At 50.0% G+C, this 23,576-nt stretch overlaps 7 protein-coding genes across 7 annotated transcripts; all 7 read right to left on the minus strand.

The window, feature by feature from the left end:
• Window positions 1–2,011: 2,011 nt before the first annotated feature.
• On the minus strand, window positions 2,012–2,323 carry LOC131093909 (feather beta keratin-like). Its single transcript, XM_058041312.1, has one exon. The coding sequence runs from the start codon at window positions 2,321–2,323 to the stop codon at window positions 2,012–2,014; it is 312 nt and encodes a 103-aa protein (XP_057897295.1).
• A 2,867-nt stretch (window positions 2,324–5,190) lies between these two features.
• Window positions 5,191–5,502, minus strand: LOC131085529 (feather beta keratin-like). Its single transcript, XM_058027899.1, has one exon. The coding sequence runs from the start codon at window positions 5,500–5,502 to the stop codon at window positions 5,191–5,193; it is 312 nt and encodes a 103-aa protein (XP_057883882.1).
• A 2,817-nt stretch (window positions 5,503–8,319) lies between these two features.
• LOC131085596 (feather beta keratin-like) lies at window positions 8,320–8,933 on the minus strand. Its single transcript, XM_058028027.1, has 2 exons — window positions 8,744–8,933; window positions 8,320–8,639 (listed from the first exon to the last, which is right to left on the minus strand). The coding sequence occupies exons 1-2, from the start codon at window positions 8,931–8,933 to the stop codon at window positions 8,320–8,322; spliced, it is 510 nt and encodes a 169-aa protein (XP_057884010.1).
• A 2,565-nt stretch (window positions 8,934–11,498) lies between these two features.
• Window positions 11,499–11,813, minus strand: LOC131085686 (feather beta keratin-like). The gene has a single exon (XM_058028146.1). It carries the CDS (start codon window positions 11,811–11,813, stop codon window positions 11,499–11,501), a length of 315 nt encoding a protein of 104 aa, XP_057884129.1.
• Window positions 11,814–14,596: 2,783 nt separating this feature from the next.
• LOC131090832 (feather beta keratin-like) lies at window positions 14,597–14,908 on the minus strand. The gene has a single exon (XM_058036441.1). The coding sequence runs from the start codon at window positions 14,906–14,908 to the stop codon at window positions 14,597–14,599; it is 312 nt and encodes a 103-aa protein (XP_057892424.1).
• Window positions 14,909–17,535: 2,627 nt separating this feature from the next.
• LOC131090203 (feather beta keratin-like) lies at window positions 17,536–17,847 on the minus strand. The gene has a single exon (XM_058035404.1). It carries the CDS (start codon window positions 17,845–17,847, stop codon window positions 17,536–17,538), a length of 312 nt encoding a protein of 103 aa, XP_057891387.1.
• A 2,860-nt stretch (window positions 17,848–20,707) lies between these two features.
• On the minus strand, window positions 20,708–21,428 carry LOC131090204 (feather beta keratin-like). Its single transcript, XM_058035420.1, has 2 exons — window positions 21,308–21,428; window positions 20,708–21,117 (listed from the first exon to the last, which is right to left on the minus strand). The coding sequence occupies exons 1-2, from the start codon at window positions 21,426–21,428 to the stop codon at window positions 20,783–20,785; spliced, it is 456 nt and encodes a 151-aa protein (XP_057891403.1). The 3' UTR covers window positions 20,708–20,782.
• Between the last annotated feature and the right edge of the window lie 2,148 nt (window positions 21,429–23,576).

Genomic DNA, 23,576 nt, shown 5'->3' on the forward strand with positions numbered 1-23,576 from the left:
GGGGAAGAACTTGTTTGAGGGGCAACTGATGTAGCTATTGACATTCACTTTTCAGAAAAAGTGAGTTGACCTTGTTACTCTCTAGAGGTACCTGAATTGAAGCCATAATATCAGTTTTTTCTGACACAGCCTTGCAAGTCATCATGTGTGGAATGTTTTCCTGCACACAATTGTGCAGTGTCATGTCCTTCTCTTGAGGAAGTGTGCATCTGACCTTGGTGTCAGCTTTAAAGTGAGAGTTGGTATTTGGGAGGATTTGTTTGGAAGATGTGTGTCAGAAAAGCCCAAATGTACAACAGAAGCCTAAGAAAAATATGGGTGTCATCAGTGAGGTCATTCGTGTTGTTTAATTTTTGGGTGTGCTGTGAAGAGGGTCCCCATTCCACTGCAGCCATGTCAGGCTGGTGTGGCCTTTGTACTGTGCTGTGCATGAGGAGCTGCTCCTTCCATTGTGGTCATTCCTCCTTTATAGTGTGACTATTTGAAACCAAGGGCAGGTGTTGATGTGTGCGTCAAAGGGGACTGAAGACATGACCAAGATTTGGAGAGGTGGGGTGTCATCAGTGAGGTCATCCCATGGAACTCATAGTTTTGGGTTTGTGGATGTGTTAGGAAGAGGGTCCTCAAACTATCCTAGATCAGTCAGGCTCGTCTGGGCTTTGCATCTGTGCCAGGTGTGACCACCTGGACTCTTCCATTCCATGTGGGCAGTTGGAGAGTTTCCCCTTCAGTGCACTTTCAGATGTTGGTGTGACTGAGGCCCCACTTGGCCGTTCCACTGGTAAGAAGGACCTTGAGACTAAGGTTTTAAGGGAACTTCCCAAGGTTCAAACAAGAGAAATGTGAAGTTCTGCATGTGGACAAGAATTGCACTGGGCCCTGGATAATGTTGTGGGCTCAGAGTTTGAAAAGTGGCTTTTGTGGGCAGGACCGTGTTGTGCTGATAGAGAACAGAGTGAGCCGCAGGTCGCAGTGGGGAATTACTTCAATCCGCGTCACTTGTGTCCAAGACAGATTTCAGAAATTTTTCAACCTGAAGTCTTGACGGGTAGCCCTTTCCCTCTTTAGAGCACTGAATCAGATCAGATGTGGAGTGATATAGACACTTCTGGCCTCAACAAGGGAAGAAGCACAAGTGGGTAGTGGACAAAGACCTGTCGAGGGCCACCAGATACTTTAAGTGCCAGGTGGATCTTTGCTAGAGGAGAGGCTGTGAGAGCTGGGACTCTGAGGAGACAAGGCTGGGCAGGGATGTGTCACCAGTGTGTGGGAGCCCAGCTGTTCTCAGCACTGCACACATGGAGGGAAAGAGGGCACTTGCACAAGTGAAAATAGATGGAATTCCATGGGCAAAGGAAGCAAGAATTTTTCAGTGTGTGTGGATGGTCCCAGATGTAAGAGGCAATGAGATCCTTCTTCTTGGAATTCCAAAACTGAACTGGCCAGAATCCTGGAAATCCTGCTCCTGTTGGGCCTCATTGGGCAAGGGGGATGAATAATTTTCACTCAGCAGTTCCTGCCCTAATACAAGATGTTATTCCTCTTTTCACAGGCTTGAATCAAGAGTGCTTCTGAGAATTTTCCAAGTGTATACTGGCTTAGAGTGACTTTGTCAGAGCAGTGCCCAAGAGAAAATTGTTTTGTCCAAGCCTTTGGTAGATGAGGTGATGGCCTTGTGTCATGTTCTGGAAGGTCAACTACTCTCCCTTGTTGTCCATGTCAGTGTAGGATATTCTGGTGGGGACATATTTGCTAAGAAATGTTCTTTGCTCTCTTTCAATCCCACATAATGCATGAGTGGTGACATTGCACAGGGTGAGGGTGTGAGACCATTGGAATTTAGATAGAAGATGAAACAACTCAGGTTGTGATGCAGGAAAAATTTATTGAATTGAAAGAATGCAGAGAAAGAAGAAGCTGAAGGATTCAGGTGTGAGGTACCAGTAGAGAAACCATCAGGTGTGGCACTTTGCTTGCAGGAGCTGTTGGCAGAGGCCAGAGCTGAGGGCCCTTAGCAGATGGAGCCATAGCCCCTTCTGCCATAGCAGCCCAGGCCTCCCAGGCCGTAGCCAAGGCCAAAGCCAAATCCGCCAGAGATGGGCTGTCCCTGGGCATTGAGCTCAGTGCCCAGAGCAGCCGAGGAGGTGGATCCGACGGCGGTGTTCTGGGGGAAGGAGGTCATGATGGGTCCTGGCAGGGTGACCATCACAGGGGAAGGGTTGATGATGACGCGGGAATCCTGGCATTGCAGGGCACAGGGCTCGTTGCAGCTGTTGGCCAGCGGGCTGGGTACGCAGGGACGGCAGAGGCTGTTGCAGGCCATGGGTGTGGTGTGGAGGGTGCCTGGAAGAGAGAGAGGGATGAGGCAGGGTAGAGGCGCAGGGGAGTAAGGAGAGAAGTGTGCAGGAGCAGGAGGTTTGCGGGCTTGAGGCTCACCTTGTTGTCGACAGGAGCAGGAGGAGAAGGCTTGTGGAGAAGTATGTGAGGGAGAGAGGCTCTGGGCTGTCTTTTATGCTAGTTCTGGAGGGGCGGGACAGCCTTGTCCCATGGCCGTGGGGCATTTTGCAGGCCACATTTCCTGGTTGTCTCAGAGTGGTGAGTGCTGAGGTGGGGAGTGTTTTCCATCCCACAACTCTGCTGTGTCCTCTTCTACTTTTGAGTCCATGTCCATCTGGCCTTGGCGGCAGCTTTAAATACAGGTATTACAGACCAAAGTCTGTTGATGAAATGTTTCTTGTAGAGGGCTGTAGATGTGATCAGAGCTTTGGACAGTGGGGTGTCAACAGTGAAGTCATCCCCTGGTCCGGGTGTGCTGTGGTTTGTGGGTGTCTTGTGGAGAGGGTGCACATTCCCTCACAACCACGTCAAGCTCATCTGGGCTTTGCCGTTCTTCTGGGGATGATGCGTGTCCCCTTCCATCACGTTCTATCCCTCCCTGCCCCATTGCTGGCATTCTAAACCTGTCTCTATGCCAGGCCTTTCCTGCTGGATATGGGCGAACAATCCCTGTGACACTTCCCCTGCTGTCCAATGTCTTGTGTTGGTTCATCTGTAGCGCTCATCTGAACTGGGCCCCACACGTTCACACTGTGGGGTCCCATTTCTGGGCTCTGAGTCAAACCTGGAAAGGAAAAGTGGTACAAGGTAAGTAGACTTGAGGAGCAGTTGGAGGAACGGTGGATATTTATTTTTCAAAGGACAAGTGTTGACATTATTCTACTCTAGTGGTACTTGTACAGAAATTGTTACATTGTTTTTGTCTGGCATGGACTTCTTAGTGTTCAAGTGGGGAATGTTTTCCTTTTCCCAATCCTTCAGTGTCATGTCCTGCTCTTGAGGCCATTTCCATCTGACCTTGTTGTTAGCTTTTGGGGTACTTGTATGGCTATTTGGGAGGGTCTGCTTGGAAGATGTGTGTCAGAGGAACAAAAATATACAAGAAATGCCCAAGGAATACTATGGGTGTCATCTCTGAGGTCATTTTATGGCACTTCTGTGCTTTTGTTTGTGGGTGTGTTATGAAGATTTGCCCCATTCCACCGCAGCTATGTCAGGCTGGTTTGGGCTTTGCAGCTGAGCTGTGCATGAGGAGCTGCCCCTTCCATCACGGCCATTCCTCCTTTAAAATGTGAGCATTTGAAACCAAAGTCTGGTGTTGATGACGAATTCCAAAGGGTACTGAAGACATGGCCAAGGTTTTGAGAACTGGAGTGTCATCAGTGTAGTCATCCAAGGGAACTCAGGAGTTTGTATTTGTGGGTGTGTTGTGAAGAGGGGCCCCAAACTATCGCAGGTCACTCAGGCTGATCTGGGCTTTGCATCTGTGCCACGTTTGAGTGGCTGGATTCTTCTATTCCTTCTCGACAGTGGGAGAGTTGCCCCTTCAGCGAGCTGGCAGGTGTTGGCTTGTCTGAGGCACTTCTTGGCTATTCCACCATTCAGAAGGACCTCAAGACTAAGGGTTAATAAAAACTCCCAAATTTCAAGCAAGAGAAATGAGAAGTTGTACATCTGGACAGGAATTGCAATTGTCTCTGTATAATGCTGTGGACAGAGAGTCTGAAATGTGGTTTTTGTGAGCCAGACCTTGTGGTGCTGCTGGAGAAGACAGACCAGAAAGTTGCAGTGGGGAATTACTTAGGTGGGGCATCACCTGTGTCCAAGACAGATTTCTGAAATTGCTGCCATGAAATTGTGGAAGGTGGCACTTCCTCTTTTTATAGCGCTGGTGAGATCCTGTGTGAGGTAGTGTGGACAGTTCTGGCCTTGACAGGTGAAGAAGCACAAGGGGGTAGTGGACAAAGACAAGTTGAAGGTCACCAGATAATTAAGGGCCTGGTGGATCCTTGCTAGATGAGAGGCTGAGAGAGCTGGGACTCTGAGGAGACAGGACAGGGCAGAGAGGTGTCACCAGTGTATGGGAACCCAGCTGTTCGCAGCAGAGCAGAAAAGAGAAAGGGGGCACGTGCACCGGTGAAAATCAATGGAATTCCATTGACATGCAAAGTAGGTATTTTTCAGTGTGTGCGGATGGTCTCAGAGTGTAAGAGACAATCTGGTCCCTTTTCTTGGAGGTCCAAAACTGAACTGGCCATAATCCCAGAAATCCTGCCTGTGATGGGTCTGCTTAAGCAAGGGGGATAGAAGCATTTGCACTGTGGAGTTCCTGCCCAAGTGCGTGATGTTATTCCTGTGTTCATGAGGAGGACTCAAGACTGCTACTGGGAGGAGAATTTTTCAGGTGTATGCTAGCTTAGAGTGACATTGTCAGAGCAGTGCCCAGGTGATAATTACTGTGTCAAAGCCTTTGGTAGATGAGGTGATGGCCTTGTGTCATGTTCAGGAAGGTCTCCCTTCTCCCCAGTTTCCCATGTCAGTGTTGGTTGTTCCCGGTGGGGATGCGTTTGCTAAGAAAGGTACGTTGGGCCCTTTCCATCAAACATAATGGTTGAGTGCTGGCATTGCACAGGATGAGGATGTGAGACCTTTGGAATACAAAAATAGCAGAAAGCAACTCACATTGTGGTGCAAGAAAAATTTATTGAAGAGAAAGAATGATGGGAAAGAAGAAGCTGAAGGAATCAGATGTGAGATAGAAGTAGAAAGACCATCAGCTGAGGTGCTTTACTTGCAGGAAGTGCTGTTGGCAGAGGGCAGAGCTGGTGGTGTCAGGGGTGGTGCTGAGGGCCCTTAGCAGATGGAGGCATAGCCCCTTGTGCCATAGCAGCCCAGGCCTCCCAGGCCATAGCCAAGGCCAAAGCCAAATCCGCCAGAGATGGGCTGTCCCTGGGCATTGAGCTCAGTGCCCACGGCAGCCGAGGAGGTGGATCCGACGGCGGTGCTCTGGGGGAAGGAGGTCATGATGGGTCCTGGCAGGGTGACCATCACAGGGGAAGGGTTGATGATGACGCGGGAATCCTGGCATTGCAGGGCACAGGGCTCGTTGCAGCTGTTGGCCAGCGGGGTGGGTCCGCAGGGACTGCAGCGGTTGTAGCAGGCCATGGATGTGGTGTGGAGGGTGCCTGGAAGAGAGGAGGATGAGGAAGGGCTGGGGCATGGGGGAGCAAGGGTCAGCGAAGGAGTGTGGAAACTGTTGTGGAGCTGTGGGCAGCATGAGGGCAGCTGGTGCTGACCGTGCTGGAAGAGAGGGGCCAGGGGTGCAGGAGCAGGAGCGTCAGGCGATTGAGGCTTACCTGGTTATGGGCAGGAGCAGGAGGAGAAGGCTTGAGGAGGAGTGTGTGAGGGAGAGGGGCTCTGGGCTGGCTTTTATTCTGGTTCTGGAGGGGTGGGACAGCCTTACCCCATGCCCTCAGGGCATTTTGTAGGCCTGGTGAGTGCTGAGGTGGGGAGTATTTTGCTCCCCACAAGTCTGCATTGTCATATCCTGCTCTTGAGGACTTGACCTTGGCAGTGTCTTTTAAATGAAGGTATTAGACCAAAGGCTGCCGCTAATTTTGTTTCTCTGGGAGGGCTGAAGATGTGACCAAAGCTTTGGAGAGATGGGTTGTCATCATTGTGGCAATGGTGTCCTATGGTTTTGTGCCTGTGTGGTGAAGACGGGCCTCTTCCACCACAGCCACGTCAGACTAGTTTGGGCTTTGCAGCTCTTCTTGAGGTGACAGGGGACAGCTCCCCTTCCATCGCATTTTCTGTCTCCCGACCATATTGTAAAATTCCTAAACACCTCTATATTTCAGGCCTTTTCCCCTAGTGATGGGAAAGCAATTCCTGTGATTTACAGATGCCTCTCATTCTCCGAAGGTCTTGTGCTGGTCCATCAATAGCTGGTGAGGGATAACGGGAAGAACTTGTGTGAGGAGCAACGGATGTAGCTATAGACATTCACTTTTCAGAAAAAGTGAGTTGACCTTGTTACTCTCTAGAGGTACCTGAATTGAAGCCATAATATCAGTTTTGTCTGACACAGCCTTGCAGGTCATCATGTGGGGAATGTTTTCCTGCACACAATTGTGCAGTCATGTCCTTCTGTTGAGGAAGTGTCCATCTGACCTTGGTGTCAGCTTTAAAGTGAGAGTTGGCATTTGGGAGGATTTGCTTGGAATATGTGTGTCAGAGAAACCCAAATATACAACAAAAACCCCAGGAATCATATGAGTGTCATCAGTGAGGTCATGCTGTGGTACCCGTATGGGTTTTTTGTGGGTGTGTTGTGAAGAGGGGCCCCATTCCACTGCAGTCATGTCAGGCTGGTTTGGGCTTTGGAACTGAGCTGTGCATGAGGAGCTGCCCCTTCCATCACATTCATTCCTCCTCTAAAGTGTGAGTATTTGAAACCAAAGACTGGTGTTGATGGTGTGAGTGAGAGGGAACTGAAGACATGACCGAGATTTGGAGAGGTGGGGTGTCATCAGTGAGGTCATCCCATGGAACTCATAGTTTTGGGTTTGTGGATGTGTTAGGAAGAGGGTCCTCAAACTATCCTAGATCAGTCAGGCTCGTCTGGGCTTTGTATCTGTGCCAGGTGTGACCACCTGGACTCTTCCATTCCATGTGGGCAGTTGGAGAGTTTCCCCTTCAGTGCACTTTCAGATGTTGGTGTGACTGAGGCCCCACTTGGCCGTTCCACTGGTAAGAAGGACCTTGAGACTAAGGTTTTAAGGGAACTTCCCAAGGTTCAAACAAGAGAAATGTGAAGTTCTGCATGTGGACAAGAATTGCACTGGGCCCTGGATAATGTTGTGGGCTCAGAGTTTGAAAAGTGGCTTTTGTGGGCAGGACCGTGTTGTGCTGATAGAGAACAGAGTGAGCCGCAGGTCGCAGTGGGGAATTACTTCAATCCGCGTCACTTGTGTCCAAGACAGATTTCAGAAATTTTTCAACCTGAAGTCTTGACGGGTAGCCCTTTCCCTCTTTAGAGCACTGAATCAGATCAGATGTGGAGTGATATAGACACTTCTGGCCTCAACAAGGGAAGAAGCACAAGTGGGTAGTGGACAAAGACCTGTCGAGGGCCACCAGATACTTTAAGTGCCAGGTGGATCTTTGCTAGAGGAGAGGCTGTGAGAGCTGGGACTCTGAGGAGACAAGGCTGGGCAGGGATGTGTCACCAGTGTGTGGGAGCCCAGCTGTTCTCAGCACTGCACACATGGAGGGAAAGAGGGCACTTGCACAAGTGAAAATAGATGGAATTCCATGGGCAAAGGAAGCAAGAATTTTTCAGTGTGTGTGGATGGTCCCAGATGTAAGAGGCAATGAGATCCTTCTTCTTGGAATTCCAAAACTGAACTGGCCGGAATCCTGGAAATCCTGCTCCTGTTGGGCCTCATTGGGCAAGGGGGATGAATAATTTTCACTCAGCAGTTCCTGCCCTAATACAAGATGTTATTCCTCTTTTCACAGGCTAGACTCAAGAGTGCTTCTGAAAATTTTCCAAGTGTATACTGGCTTAGAGTGACTTTGTCAGAGCAGTGCCCAAGAGAGAATTGTTTTGTCCAAGCCTTTGGTAGATGAGGTGATGGCCTTGTGTCATGTTCTGGAAGGTCAACTACTCTCCCTTGTTGTCCATGTCAGTGTAGGATATTCTGGTGGGGACATATTTGCTAAGAAATGTTCTTTGCTCTCTTTCAATCCCGCATAATGCATGAGTGGTGACATTGCACAGGGTGAGGGTGTGAGACCATTGGAATTTAGATAGAAGATGAAACAACTCAGGTTGTGATGCAGGAAAAATTTATTGAATTGAAAGAATGCGGAGAAAGAAGAAGCTGAAGGATTCAGGTGTGAGGTACCAGTAGAGAAACCATCAGGTGAGGCACTTTGCTTGCAGGAGCTGTTGGCAGAGGCCAGAGCTGAGGGCCCTTAGCAGATGGAGCCATAGCCCCTTCTGCCATAGCAGCCCAGGCCTCCCAGGCCGTAGCCAAGGCCAAAGCCAAATCCACCAGAGATGGGCTGTCCCTGGGCATTGAGCTCAGTGCCCAGAGCAGCGGAGGAGGTGGATCCGACGGCGGTGTTCTGGGGGAAGGAGGTCATGATGGGTCCTGGCAGGGTGACCATCACAGGGGAAGGGTTGATGATGACGCGGGAATCCTGGCATTGCAGGGCACAGGGCTCGTTGCAGCTGTTGGCCAGCGGGGTGGGTCCGCAGGGACTGCAGCGGTTGTAGCAGGCCATGGGTGTGGTGTGGAGAGTGCCTGGAAGAGAGAGAGGGATGAGGCAGGGCGGGGGTGTGGGGGAGCAAGGAGAGAAGTGTGCAGGAGCAGGAGGCTTGCTGGCTTGAGGCTCACCTTGTTGTCGACAGGAGCAGAAGGAGAAGGCTTGAGGAGAAGTGTGTGAGGGAGAGAGGCTCTGGGCTGTCTTTTATGCTGGTTCTGGAGGGGCGGGACAGCTTTGTCCCATGGCCGTAGGACATTTTGCAGGCCACATTTCCTGGTTGTCTCAGAGTGGTGAGTCCTGAGGTGGGGAGTGTTTTCCATCCCACAACTCTGCTGTGTCATGTTCTACTTTTCAGTCCATGTCCATCTGGCCTTGGCGGCAGCTTTAAATACAAGTATTACAGACCAAAGTCTGTTGATGAAATGTTTCTTGTAGAGGGCTGTAGATGTGATCAGAGCTTTGGACAGTGGGGTGTCAACAGTGAAGTCATCCCCTGGTCCGGGTGTGCTGTGGTTTGTGGGTGTCTTGTGGAGAGGGTGCACATTCCCTCACAGCCATGTCAAGCTCATCTGGGCTTTGCCATTCTTCTGGGGATGATGCGTGTCCCCTTCCATCACGTTCTCTCCCGCCCTGCCCCATTGCTGACATTCTAAACCTGTCTCTATGCCAGGCCTTTCCTGCTGGATATGGGCGAACAATCCCTGTGACACTTCCCCTGCTGTCCAATGTCTTGTGTTGGTTCATCTGTAGCGCTCATCTGAACTGGGCCCCGCATGTTCACACTGTGGGGTCCCATTGCTGAGCTCTGAGTCAAACCTGGAAAGGAAAAGTGGTACAAGGTAAGTAGACTTGAGGAGCAGTTGGAGGAACGGTGGATATTTATTTTTCAAAGGACAAGTGTTGACATTATTCTACTCTAGTGGTACTTGTACAGAAATTGTTACATTGTTTTTGTCTGGCATGGACTTCTTAGTGTTCATGTGGGGAATGTTTTCCTTTTCCCAATCCTTCAGTGTCATGTCCTGCTCTTGAGGCCATTTCCATCTGACCTTGTTGTTAGCTTTTGGGGTACTTGTATGGCTATTTGGGAGGGTCTGCTTGGAAGATGTGTGTCAGAGGAACAAAAATATACAAGAAATGCCCAAGGAATACTATGGGTGTCATCTCTGAGGTAATTTTATGGCACTTCTGTGCTTTTGTTTGTGGGTGTGTTATGAAGAGGAGCCCCATTCCACCGCAGTTATGTCAGGCTGGTTTGGGCTTTGCAGCTGAGCTGTGCATGAGGAGCTGCCCCTTCCATCACGGCCATTCCTCCTTTAAAATGTGAGCATTTGAAACCAAAGTCTGGTGTTGATGACGAATTCCAAAGGGTACTGAAGACATGGCCAAGGTTTTGAGAACTGGGGTGTCATCAGTGTAGTCATCCAATGGAACTCAGGGGTTTGGATTTGTGGGTGTGTTGTGAAGAGGGGCCCCAAACTATTGCAGGTCACTCAGGCTGATCTGGGCTTTGCATCTGTGCCACGTTTGAGTGGCTGGATTCTTCTATTCCTTCTCGACAGTGGGAGAGTTGCCCCTTCAGCGAGCGGGCAGGTGTTGGATTGTCTGAGGCACTTCTTGGCTATTCCACCATTCAGAAGGACCTCAAGACTAAGGGTTAATAAAAACTCCCAAATTTCAAGCAAGAGAAATGAGAAGTTGTGCATCTGGACAGGAATTGCAATTGTCTCTGTATAATGCTGTGGACAGAGAGTCTGAAATGTGGTTTTTGTGAGCCAGACCTTGTGGTGCTGCTGGAGAAGACAGACCAGAAAGTTGCAGTGGGGAATTACTTAGGTGGGGCATCACCTGTGTCCAAGACAGATTTCTGAAATTGCTGCCATGAAATTGTGGAAGGTGGCACTTCCTCTTTTTATAGCGCTGGTGAGATCCTGTGTGAGGTAGTGTGGACAGTTCTGGCCTTGACAGGTGAAGAAGCACAAGGGGGTAGTGGACAAAGACAAGTTGAAGGTCACCATATAATTAAGGGCCTGGTGGATCCTTGCTAGATGAGAGGCTGAGAGAGCTGGGACTCTGAGGAGACAGGACTGGGCAGAGAGGTGTCACCAGTGTATGGGAACCCAGCTGTTCGCAGCAGAGCAGAAAAGAGAAAGGGGGCACGTGCACCAGTGAAAATCAATGGAATTCCATTGACATGCAAAGTAGGTATTTTTCAGTGTGTGCGGATGGTCTCAGAGTGTAAGAGACAATCTGGTCCCTTTTCTTGGAGGTCCAAAACTGAACTGGCCATAATCCCAGAAATCCTGCCTGTGATGGGTCTGCTTAAGCAAGGGGGATAGAAGCATTTGCACTGTGGAGTTCCTGCCCAAGTGCGTGATGTTATTCCTGTGTTCATGAGGAGGACTCAAGACTGCTACTGGGAGGAGAATTTTTCAGGTGTATGCTGGCTTAGAGTGACATTGTCAGAGCAGTGCCCAGGTGATAATTACTGTGTCAAAGCCTTTGGTAGATGAGGTGCTGGCCTTGTGTCATGTTCTGGAAGGTCTCCCTTCTCCCCAGTTTCCCATGTCAGTGTTGGTTGTTCCTGGTGGGGATGCGTTTGCTAAGAAAGGTACGTTGGGCCCTTTCCATCAAACATAATGGTTGAGTGCTGGCATTGCACAGGATGAGGATGTGAGACCTTTGGAATACAAAAATAGCAGAAAGCAACTCACGTTGTGGTGCAAGAAAAATTTATTGAAGAGAAAGAATGATGGGAAAGAAGAAGCTGAAGGAATCAGGTGTGAGATAGAAGTAGAAAGACCATCAGCTGAGGTGCTTTACTTGCAGGAGGTGCTGTTGGCAGAGGGCAGAGCTGGAGGTGTCAGGGGTGGTGCTGAGGGCCCTTAGCAGATGGAGGCATAGCCCCTTCTGCCATAGCAGCCCAGGCCTCCCAGGCCGTAGCCAAGGCCAAAGCCACCAAATCCGCCAGAGATGGGCTGTCCCTGGGCATTGAGCTCAGTGCCCAGAGCAGCGGAGGAGGTGGATCCAACGGCGGTGTTCTGGGGGAAGGAGGTCATGATGGGTCCTGGCAGGGTGACCAGCACAGGGGAAGGGTTGATGATGACGCGGGAATCCTGGCATTGCAGGGCACAGGGCTCGTTGCAGCTGTTGGCCAGCGGGGTGGGTCCGCAGGGACTGCAGCGGTTGTAGCAGGCCATGGGTGTGGTGTGGAGGGTGCCTGGAAGAGAGAAGGGTGAGGCAGGAACATGGGGGAGCAAAGGGCAGTAAAGGACTGTGGAGGCGGTTGTGGAGTTCTGGGGAGTCATGAAGGCTGCAGAGGCCAGGGGTGGGCCCAGGGGTGCAGGTCTGGGGCCAGGGGTGCAGGAGCAGGAGGGTCAGGGGATTGAGGCTCACCTGGAAATCTGCAGGTGCAAGAGGAGAAGGCTTGAGGAGAAGTGTGTGAGGACGAGAGGCTCTGGGCCGGCTTTTATGCTGGTTCTGGAGGGGCAGTACAGCCTTGTCCCATGGCCGTGGGGCATTTTGCTGGCCACAGTTCCTGGTTGATTCAGAGTGGTGAGTCCTGAGGTGAGGAGTGTTTTCCACCCCCCAACTCTGCTGTGTCATGTCCTGCTGTTGAGTCCATATCCCTCTGACCTTGTTGGCAGCTTTAAATGCAGGTATTAGTGAAGAAAGTCTGTTGATGAAGATGTTTTTTGTGGAGGGCTGTGGACGTGACCAGAGCATTTGACTGTGGGGTGTCACTAATTAAGTCATCCCCTGGCCCTGGTTTGCTGAGGTATTTGAGTGTCTTGTGGAAAGGGTTCTCATTCCCCCACAGCCACGTCAGACTCATCTGGGCTTTGCAGCTCTTCGGGAGATGAAGGGTGCCCCTTCCATTCCATTCTCTTGCTTCTTTCCTCATTGCCAACATTGTAAACCTGTTTATATGCCAGGCCATTCCTGCTGGATATGGGAAAACAATCCCTGTGGTTTGGGGACTATTGTCCAGCCCTGTAATATCTTGTGTTTTATTCATTGGTAGTGCTCATCTCACCTGGAGCCAGCTAGTTCATACTGTGTGGTCCCATTGCTGGGCTCTGAGTGACACCTAGAAAAGAAAACTGGAAAAGGATAAGAAGACGATGTCTGTGGAGCACTTGAAAGACCTAAATACATTCAATTTTCAGAAGAGAAGTGTTGACCTTCTTACTCTCTCAAGGTACCTGAATGCACACCGTAACTTCAGTTTTACCTGGCCCAGCCTGACAAGTCCTGTGCTGGAGCCTTTTTTCCTTCCTGCAAGTCTACAAGTCCATGTCCTGCTCTTGTGACTGTGTTTATGGGACCTTGGCAGCAGCTTTAAAGTGAGAGTTGGTGTTTGGGAGGATTAACTTGGAAGGCGTGTGTCAAAAAAACCAGAATGAACCACAAATGCCTATGAGAATTGGGATGTCATTAATGTGGTCAACAAATGGGGCAGGTGTGCTTTGGTTTGTGGTTGCATTTAAGTGAGGCATCCCATTCCTCTACAGCCCTGTCAGGGTGTGCTGGGCCTTGGTGGCTGTGCTAGACTTTAGGACCTGCCCCCTCAAGCGCATTTACTCCCTCCCACCTTGCATGTGGATTTCCAGGGAGCTTTTTTGTGCAGACAAGGATGGGACAATTTTATCCCTACAAAGCATTTCCACGTCCAGCTTGTATAAGGTGATGAGAAGCAGTTGGAGTTGCTTAAATCCTGTCTTAGTGACCTCTGTGTTACATGCAGAAAAAAAATCTTACTGTGGATGATGAAGGAGCCATGACTGCTGTTTACCTTCACCTCTTAGCAATATCTTTGGCACTGTCTCCTACTGCATCATCCCAGACCATGCAAGGATGTACAGGTGGTGTGAAGGGTCAGTGATGTGGACTGCTCTATTTCTATAATATTGAAACAACATGACCTGGAGCCTTGTGATCCAAAGTCAAGCTGAAGTCAAACTTCAATTGAAGTAACTCCAGAGTCATTTCCGTGAGGCCAAGACTGATCAACATCCTCAAAAATTATTTCTGTTGATGTGAGTTGTTCTGGGCTCCCCAGGGAAGGAGGTCCACAGACTTAGTGAATCAAGGCCAGTTCAGGACTAAAAGAATCTTTAAAGGGCTGAAAGGATTTTTCACAGAGAACTTCCAGGAGCTGGGACTTCCTGGAGGCAAGTCTTGATGGGGGTTGTTACCAGTGTGTGTAAATCCTGGATGGCAGGGAATGAAGCCGAGGGATTGCATCTCTTCTCAGTGTCATACATGTGAAGGAAAAGTCATTAATGGCACAAGAGAAAACAGATGGAATTCCATGGGCCAAGCAGACAAGCCTTTCTTGGTGTGAGGATTGTCACAGAGTGGAAGAGATGCAGGAGTTTATTTGTCCAGGGAGATGAAAACCTGAAGTGTCCATGGTTCTGGAAATCCTTCTCCTAGTAGCCTTCCTTGAGCAGAGAGGATGGAAACCCTTGCAGCGCTTCCTGAGTTTCTCTGAGGGTGGATGACATTGTGGTTGTTTGTGTGGTTTGAGAGTTCTGATGGAAGGAGATCTTGTCAAGGGAATGCTGGCATGGAGAGACTTATCCAGCGCAATGAACAGGAGAGCTTTGTTGTGTCAAAGCCTTTGGTATGGCAGGAGATCCGATTTTGTCATAGTGTGGAAAAACACCATTCAACCCTGCTTCCTGTAGCAGTCTTGGTTCTTGAAGTGGAGTTTTACTTATTTAGGAAGGTGTTGTGCCCCTTTGCCATCCAGCCCATGGGTGAGGGTGTGAGAGCTTTGAAATGCAAATGAAGAGGAAACATGTGGGACTTTGATGCAGAAAAACTTTATTGAGGGAAAATAATTAAAAGACAGGAGAGAGAGCTTGAACGGATCCAGAGTGAGGTGCAAGTAGAGACCATCAGCTGAAGTGCTTTGATTGCAGGAGCTGTTGGCAGAGGGCAGAGCTGGTGGTGTCAGGGGTGGTGCTGAGGGCCCTTAGCAGATGGAGGCATAGCCCCTTGTGCCATAGCAGCCCAGGCCTCCCAGGCCATAGCCAAGGCCAAAGCCAAATCCGCCAGAGATGGGCTGTCCCTGGGCATTGAGCTCAGTGCCCAGAGCAGCGGAGGAGGTGGATCCGACGGCGGTGTTCTGGGGGAAGGAGGTCATGATGGGTCCTGGCAGGGTGACCATCACAGGGGAAGGGTTGATGATGACGCGGGAATCCTGGCATTGCAGGGCACAGGGCTCGTTGCAGCTGTTGGCCAGCGGGGTGGGTCCGCAGGGACTGCAGAGGCTGTTGCAGGCCATGGGTGTGGTGTGGAGGGTGCCTGGAAGAGAGAGAGGGATGAGGCAGGGTAGAGATGCAGGGGAGCAAGGAGAGAAGTGTGCAGGAGCAGGAGGCTTGCTGGCTTGAGGCTCACCTTGTTGTCAGCAGGAGCAGGAGGAGAAGTCTTGAGGAGAAGTGTGTGAGGACGAGAGGCTCTGGGCCGGCTTTTATGCTGGTTCTGGAGGGGCGGGAGAGCCTTGTCCCATGGCCGTGGGGCATTTTGCAGGCCACAGTTCCTGGTTGATTCAGAGTGGTGAGTCCTGAGGTGAGGAGTGTTTTCCACCCCACAACTCTGCTGTGTCATGTTCTACTTTTCAGTCCGCGTCCATGTGACCTTGTCGGCAGCTTTAAATGCAAGTATTAGTGAAAAAAGTCTGTTGATGAAGATGTTTTTTGTGGAGGGCTGTGGACGTGACCAGAGCATTTGATTGTGGGGTGTCACTAATTAAGTCATCCCCTGGCCCTGGTTTGCTGAGGTTTTTGAGTGTCTTGTGGAAAGGGTTCTCATTCCCCCACAGCCACGTCAGACTCATCTGGGCTTTGCAGCTCTTCGGGAGATGAAGGGTGCCCCTTCCATCCCATTCTCTCGCTTCTTTCCTCATTGCCAACATTGTAAACCTGTTTATATGCCAGGCCATTCCTGCTGGATATGGGAAAACAATCCCTGTGGTTTGGGGACTATTGTCCAGCCCTTTAATATCTTGTGTTTTATTCATTGGTAGCGCTCATCTCACCTGGAGCCAGCTAGGTCATACTGTGGGGTCCCATTGCTGGGCTCAGAGTCACACCTAGAAAGGAAAACTGGAAAAGGATAAGAAGATGATGTCTGTGGAGCACTTGAAGGACCTAAATACATTCAATTTTCAGAAGAGAAGTGTTGACCTTCTTACTCTCTCAAGGTACCTGAATGCACACCATAACTTCAGTTTTACCTGGCCCAGCCTGACAAGTCCTGTGCTGGAGCCTTTTTTTCATTCCTGCATCTCAACAATTCCGTGTCCTGCTCTTGTGACTGTATTTATGGGACCTTGGCAGCAGCTTTAAAGTGAGAGTTGGTGTTTGGGAGGATTAACTTGGAAGGCGTGTGTCAAAAAAACCAGAATAAACCATAAATGCCTATGAGAATTGAGATGTCATTAATGTGGTCAACAAATGGGACAGGTGTGCTTTGGTTTGTGGTTGCATTTAAGTGAGGCATCCCATTCCTCTGCAGCCCAGTCAGGGTGTGCTGGGCCTTGGTGGCTGTGCTGGACTTTAGGGCCTGCCCCTTCAAGCACATTTGCTCCCTCCCACCCTGCCTGTGGATTTCCAGGGAGCTTTTTCGTGCAGATGGGGATGGGACAATTTTATCCCTACAAAGCATTTCCACGTCCAGCTTGTATAAGGTGATGAGAAGCAGTTAGAGTTGCTTAAATCCTGTCTTAGTGACCTCTGTGTTACATGCAGAATAAAAATCTTACTGTGGATGATGAAGGAGCCATGACTGCTGTTTACCTTCACCTCTTAGCAATATCTTTGGCACTGTCTCCTACTGCACCATTGCAGACCATGCAAGGATGTACAGGTGGTGTGAAGGGTCAGTGATGTGGACTTCTCTATTTCTATAATATTGAAACAACAAGACCTGGAGCCTTGTGATCCAATGTCAAGCTGAAGTCAAACTTCAAATGAAGTAGCTCAAGAGTCGTATCCATGAGGCCGACACTGTTCAACATCCTCAAAAATGATGTGAGTCAGTGTGAGCAGGTCTGGGGTCCCGAGGGGAGGAGGCCCACAGACTTAGTGATCCAAGGCCAGTTCAGGGCTACCAAGATATTTAAGGGGTTGGAGGATTTGTCAGTGGGGACTGAGAGAGCTGGGACTTGCAGGAGGCACGGCTCAATATGGGGCTGTTAGAAGTCGGCAAGGGCACAAGTGAAAACAGACAGAATTACCTGGGCAGAGCAGACAAGTTGTTCTTGGTGTGAGGTTGCTCATAGAGCGGAAGAGATGCAGGAGTTTCTCTTCCCAGAGAGATGAAAACCTGAGGTGTCCATGGTTCTGGAAGTCCTTCTCTGGGTAGCCTTCCTTGCGCAGAGAGAATGGAAGCCCTTGCAGCACTTCCTGAGTTTCTCTGACAGTGGATTATAATGTGATTGTTTGTGTGGTTTGAGAGTTGTGATGGGAGGAGATCTTGTCAAGGGAATGCTGGCATGGAGAGTTTTTCCCAGAGCAATGAACAGGAGAGCATTGTTGTGTCAAAACCTTTTGTATGGCAGGCGATGTGATTTTGTCATGTTCTGGAATGTGACCCTTCAACCCTTCTTCCTGTGCCAGTTCGGGTTGTTACTGTTGGGATTCTACTTGTTTAGGAAGGTGTTGTGCCCCTTTGACATCCAGCCCATGGGTGAAGGTGTGAGAGGTGTGAAATTCATAAAAGAACAGAAGAGGCGTGAGGCTTTGATGCAGGAAAACTTTATTGAGGCAAAAGATTAAAAAGACAAGGGAGAGAACTTAAACAGATCCAGAATGAGGTACAAGTAGGGCAAATAAGAGCCAAGGTGCTTTGGTTGCAGGAGCTGTTGCCAGAGGCCAGAGCTGGTGGTGTCAGGGGTGGTGCTGAGGGCCCTTAGCAGATGGAGCCATAGCCCCTTCTGCCATAGCAGCCCAGGCCTCCCAGGCCATAGCCAAGGCCAAAGCCAAATCCGCCAGAGATGGGCTGTCCCTGGGCATTGAGCTCAGTGCCCAGAGCAGCGGAGGAGGTGGATCCGACGGCGGTGCTCTGGGGGAAGGAGGTCATGATGGGTCCTGGCAGGGTGACCAGCACAGGGGAAGGGTTGATGATGACGCGGGAATCCTGGCATTGCAGGGCACAGGGCTCGTTGCAGCTGTTGGCCAGCGGGGTGGGTCCGCAGGGACTGCAGCGGTTGTAGCAGGCCATGGGTGTGGTGTGGAGGGTGCCTGGAAGAGAGAGGGTTGAGGCAGGGCAGGGGCATGGGGGAGCAAGAGGTGTGAATTGTTAGAAGGGCAAGAGAGTGTGGAAGGTGTTTTGGGGCTGTGGGGAGGCGTGAGGGCTGCAGAGACTGAGGCAGAGTGTGCTGGCAGAGAGGGTCCAGGGGTGCAGGAGCAGGAGGGTTAGGGGTTTGAGGCTCACCTGGTAGTTTGAAGGTGCAGGAGGAGAAGGTGTGAGGAGAAGTGTGTGAGGACGAGAGGCTCTGGGCTTGCTTTTATGCTGGTTCTGGAGGGGCGGGACCGCCTTGTCCCATGGCCTTGGGGCATTTTGCAGGCCACAGTTCCTGGTTGATTCAGAGTGGTGAGTCCTGAGGTGGGGAGTGTTTTCCACCCCACAATTCTGCTGTGTCATGTTTTTCTTTTGAGTCCATGTCTCTCTGACCTTGTTGTCAGCTTTAAATGCATGTATTAGTGAAGAAAGTCTGTTGATGAAGATGTTTTTTGTGGAGGGCTGTGGACGTGACCAGATCTTTGGACAGTGGGGTGTCAACAGTGATGTCACCCAATGTCCCTGGTGTGCTGTGGTTTTTGGGTGTCTTGTTGAGAGCATCCTCATTCCTCCACAGCCACGTCAGGCTCATCTGGGCTTTGCAGCTCTTCTGGGGATGATGGGTGTCCCCTTCCATCCCATTCTCTCCCTCCCTGTTCCTTTTCCAACATTCTAAACCTGTCTATATGCCAGGCCTTTCCTGCTGGATATGGGAGACCAATCCCTGTGACACTTCCCCTCCTGTCCAATGTCTTCTTGTGTTTGTTCATCCTGTAGCTCTCGTCTGAACTGGGCCCAGCAAGTTCACACTGTGGGGTCCCGTTATGGCGCTCTGAGTGAAACATAGAAAGGAAATCTTGTGAAAGATAAGAAGAAGGCCTGAGGAGCCCTTGAAGGAACCGCAGACATTCAGTTTTCAGAAAAAGAAGATTGACTTTGTGACTCTCTGGAGGTACCTGAACGGAAATTTTGACATCAGTTTTGTGTGGCATAGACTTGCGTGTGGTGACGTAGGGAATGTTTTCCTTCTCAAAATCCTTCAGTGTCATGCCATGCTCTTGAGGCTGTGTCCCTCTGAACTTGGTGACAGCTTTTAAGTGAGAGTTGGTATTTGGGAGGATTTGCTTGGGAGATGTCTCAGAGAAACCAAAATAGACAACAAAAACCCAAGGAATTATATGGGCGTCATCAGTGAGGTAATTTTATGGCACTTTTGTGTTTAGTTTATGTCTGTGCTGTGAATATGGGCCCCATTCCACTGCAGCCATATCAGGCTGGTCTGGCCTTTGCACCTGTGCAGTGCATGAGGAGCTGACCCTTCCATCCCAGTCATTCCTCCTTTAAAATGTGAGTATTTGAAACCAAAGGCTGTTGTTGATGGTTTGTGTCCAAAAGGGTTGAAGACGTGACCAAAGTTTGCAGAGGTGGAATGTCATCAGTGAGATGAGCCTGTAAAACTCATGATTTGGGGTTTTGTGTGTGTTGTAAAGAGGGGCCCCAAACTATCCCAAGTGTATCAGGCTGGTCTGGGTTTTGCATCTGTGCCAGGTGTGAGTGCCTGGACTTTTCATTTCATGACAGGAGTGGGAGAGTTGCCCCTTCAGCAAGCTGGCCGATATTGGTGTGTCTGAGGCCACACTTGGCTGTTCCATCAGTCAGAAGGACCTCAAGACTAAGGGTTAATAAAATCCCCCCTAGTTCAAGCAAAAGAAATGAGAAGTTGTGCATCTGGGCAGGAATTGCACTTCACTCTGTATAATGGTTTGGACAGAGAGTCTGTAAAGTGGCTTTTGTGAGCAGGACCCTGTGGTGCTGGTGGAGAACAGAGACCAGAAAGTTGCAGTGGGGAATTACTTCAGTGGGACATCACCTGTGTCCAAGACAGATTTCTGAAATTGTTCCCATGAAATCGTGAGAGCTGGCCCTGCCTCTCTTTAGAGTACTGGTGAGATCCTGTGAGGAGAGGTGTGGAAATTTCTGGCCTCCACAGGAGAAGAAGCACAAGTGGGTAATGAATGAAGAGAGGCTTAGGGCCAGCAGATATTGCAAGGGCTGGAGAGACTGCGAGAGCTGGGACTCTGAGGAGACAAGGCTGGGCAGGGGGTGTCACCAGTGAGTGAGAGCCCAGCTGTTCTCAGCACTGCACACATGATTAGAGAGGGGTCATGTGTAGAAGAGAAAATAAAGTGAATACCATAGGCAAAGCAGGGAAGATATTTTCAGTGTGTGTGGATGGTCCCAGAGTGTAAGAGAGACCTCTTCTTGGAAGTCCAAAAGTGAATTGGCCATAATCCTGGAAATCCTGCTCCTCCTGGACCTACTTCAGCAAGGGGGCTTGGAGCAGGTGCTCTCCAGATCTTCTGGCCAAGTTATTGTTATTCTGTTCACTGGGAGGACTCAGAGTGTGGCTAGGAAGAGAATTTTTCAAGTGTATGTTGTATTAGAGTGACTTTGACAGAGCAGTACCTGGGAGAGAATTGCTTTGTCCAAGCGTTTGGTAGATGAGGTGATGGCCTTGTGACATGTTCTGGAAGGTCTCTCCCTGTCCCCTGTTTCCCATGTCACTGTTGATTGTTACTGGTTGAGGACATATTTGCTAAGAAATGTTCTTTGCTCCCTTTCCATCCAACATAATGGTTGAGTGCTGGCATTGCACAGGATGAGGGTGTGAGACCACTGGAATTCAAAAAGAAGAGGAAGCAACTCAGGTTGTGATGCAAGAAAAATTTATTGAAGTGAAAGAATGCTGAGAAAGAAGAAGCTGAGGAGTCAGGTGTGAGGTGCAAGTAGAGAGACCATCAGCCAAGGTGCTTTGGTTGCAGGAGCTGTTGGCAGAGGGCAGAGCTGGTGGTGTCAGGGGTGGTGCTGAGGGCCCTTAGCAGATGGAGCCATAGCCCCTTCTGCCATAGCAGCCCAGGCCTCCCAGGCCGTAGCCAAGGCCAAAGCCAAATCCGCCAGAGATGGGCTGTCCCTGGGCATTGAGCTCAGTGCCCAGAGCAGCGGAGGAGGTGGATCCGACGGCGGTGCTCTGGGGGAAGGAGGTCATGATGGGTCCTGGCAGGGTGACCAGCACAGGGGAAGGGTTGATGATGACGCGGGAATCCTGGCATTGCAGGGCACAGGGCTCGTTGCAGCTGTTGGCCAGCGGGGTGGGTCCGCAGGGACGGCAGAGGCTGTTGCAGGCCATGGGTGTGGTGTGGAGGGTGCCTGGAAGAGAAGGGATAAAGTTAGACCAGGTTTGGGGGTGTGAGGGGCAGTGATGCAGGAGGGTGATGGAGTGCGGAGGCTGTTGTGTGGCTGTGGGGAGGTGTGAGGGCTGCTGAGGCTGGGGCTGAGCGTGCTGGAAAGAGGGTATCGTGGGTCCAGGATCAGGAGGGTCAGCGGTTTGAGTCTCACCTGGTAGTCTGCAGGTGCAGGAGGAGAAGGCTTCGGGTGAAGTGTGTGAGTGAGAGACGCTCTGGGACAGCTTTTATGCTGGTTCTGGAGGGGCGGGACAGCCTTGTCCCATGGCCTTGGGGCATTTTGCAGGCAGCAGCACTTTGCTGACCCAGCCTGGTGAGTCTTGAGGTGAGATATGTTTCCCTTCCCACATATCTGCAATTCCATGTCCAGTTCTTGAATCCGTGTCCATCTCATCTTGGCGCGACTACTTAAATGTGAGTAATAAAGGCAAAAGTTTGGTGATGATGTTGTTTTTCAGGGAGGGTTAAAAACATGACCAAAGCTTTTGACAGTGAGGTGTCATCCATGAAGTCACTCCACAATGCTGGAGTGCTGTTGTTTCTGGCTGTCTTGTGAAGACAGGCCCCATTCCTTCCCATCTCTGTTAGGATGGTCTTGGATTTGCTTGGGTACTCAGGGTGATAGATCTGGACCTTTCATCCTGTTCTCTCCCTCCCTACTTTGGTCCATGTCTGCAGGCCTGTCTCCATGCCTTACCTTTTTTCTTGGACATGGCAAAGTGCTCCCTGTGATTTAGGGATGCCTCCCATGCTCCCCAAAGCCTTGTGTTGGTTCATCCATAGCTCTCATCTTACCTAGCCCAGGAAGGTCTCATTGTGGGGTTACAGAGCTGGGCTCTTACACAAGAATAGGGAAAATGGTGAAGGATAAGAAGAAGATAAATGAGGAGCAGGTGAGGGAACTGGGGATGTTCAATTTTCAGAAAAAGGTTGATCTTGGTGTCCTCTGGAGTAACCTGGATAGAAATAATTTGACATTAGTCTTGTCTTTCTTTTATCCAAACATAGGAGAAGAGAGAGTGGAGTCAAGTTGCCCCAGGGGAGGTTCAGTTCGGCATTATGAAAAATTCCTTCACAAGAAGAGGTTTCAAGACCTGTTCATGACTGCCCAGGACAGTGGTCTAGTCACCTTTGCTGGAGGAATTGAGAGGCCACGGAGATTTGGACTTCATGGATGTTCCATGGTGGCCTTAGAAGTGATGTCGGAATGGTTGGACTTGATGACATTTTATATTTATGTGTTCTAGGCATGAAATATTTCTGAGATTGGTGGCATTCACAGATTTGGTTTACATTTGGACTGAATGTTAAGCGGCCTTTCCAGCTGAAATGGATTCCATGGGTTTTGGGGGCAGCTGTGCAAGGGAGGAGAGGGTAGATGGGAGTAGATGCAGGTGAGGCGTGAGCCAGGCCTTTTGGGTCTTGAGTTGTGGCCAAGTGCTGATGGATAAGACCAGTTCTCTTGGAGGATTTCTCTTCAGATAATAGTGCTTGGCTGAGCTGTGTGTCTGCCCTGTGCCAGAGACTCAGCCTGGGCATGAGGAGAGAGCTGTGGCTGCTGTTGGACACAACCCTTTTGTGATGCTCTGGAAGCACCTTCCCATTCTACACTCCCAGATAATCTAAATAAGGCCAGGTTGCCTCAGAAAGCAGTGTGTGGCCTGGGAGTGGCTGAGAGGCTGGTCCCAGAGGCTGGGGATCAGTGGCATGAAGTCCAGATGGAGTCAAGTCTCAAGGGAAGAATGTTAAGAGTTGTATCCATTGAGGCTGACCCTGCTCAAGATCCTCAACAATGACGAGGGCAGTGGGATGGTGAAAGAAGATGAGTGGAGGACCAGCAAGATCCTGAAAGGGCTGGGGAAGATTTCCTAGAGGAGAGCTGAGAGAGCTGGGATTCCCAGGAGACAAGGATGGACGGGGGTGTCATGAGTGTGTGTAAATATCTGATGGCAGGGAATGAGATCCAGGGTGCACAGCTGTTCTCACCAGTGAAGGAGAAGAGGGAAGGGCACAAATGAAAATGGACGCAATTCTATGGGCAAAGAAGGAAACAATGTTTCATTGTGAGAGCGCTCAGAAAGTGGAAGAGGTGATGGGGTCTGTCCTGGGAGATCCAGAACTGCTTTGTCCATTGTGCTGGAAATCAGTCTCTTGCTGACTCTGCTTGTTCAGTGGAGTGGAAGCAGTTGCACTCTAGAGTTTGTGCCCAAGTGAATGATGTTACTTCTTTTTTTTTTTTTTTTTTTTTTTTTTTTTTTTTTTTTTTTTTTTTTGTGGTGAGGCTTCAAGAGTCTTTCTGGGAAGAAATTTTGTCACTTGGTGGTTCTTTGTGGTGTGGTATTTGCTAGGAAAGGTTTTCTTCCCCTTTTCCATCCACTCCAATGGTGCATGAGGATGTGAGGGCTTTGGAATTCAAAAAGAAGCAGA

The sequence above is a fragment of the Melospiza georgiana genome, chromosome 1 (assembly GCF_028018845.1).
Source record: "Melospiza georgiana isolate bMelGeo1 chromosome 1, bMelGeo1.pri, whole genome shotgun sequence".
In the NCBI taxonomy this organism is placed as follows: domain Eukaryota; kingdom Metazoa; phylum Chordata; class Aves; order Passeriformes; family Passerellidae; genus Melospiza; species Melospiza georgiana.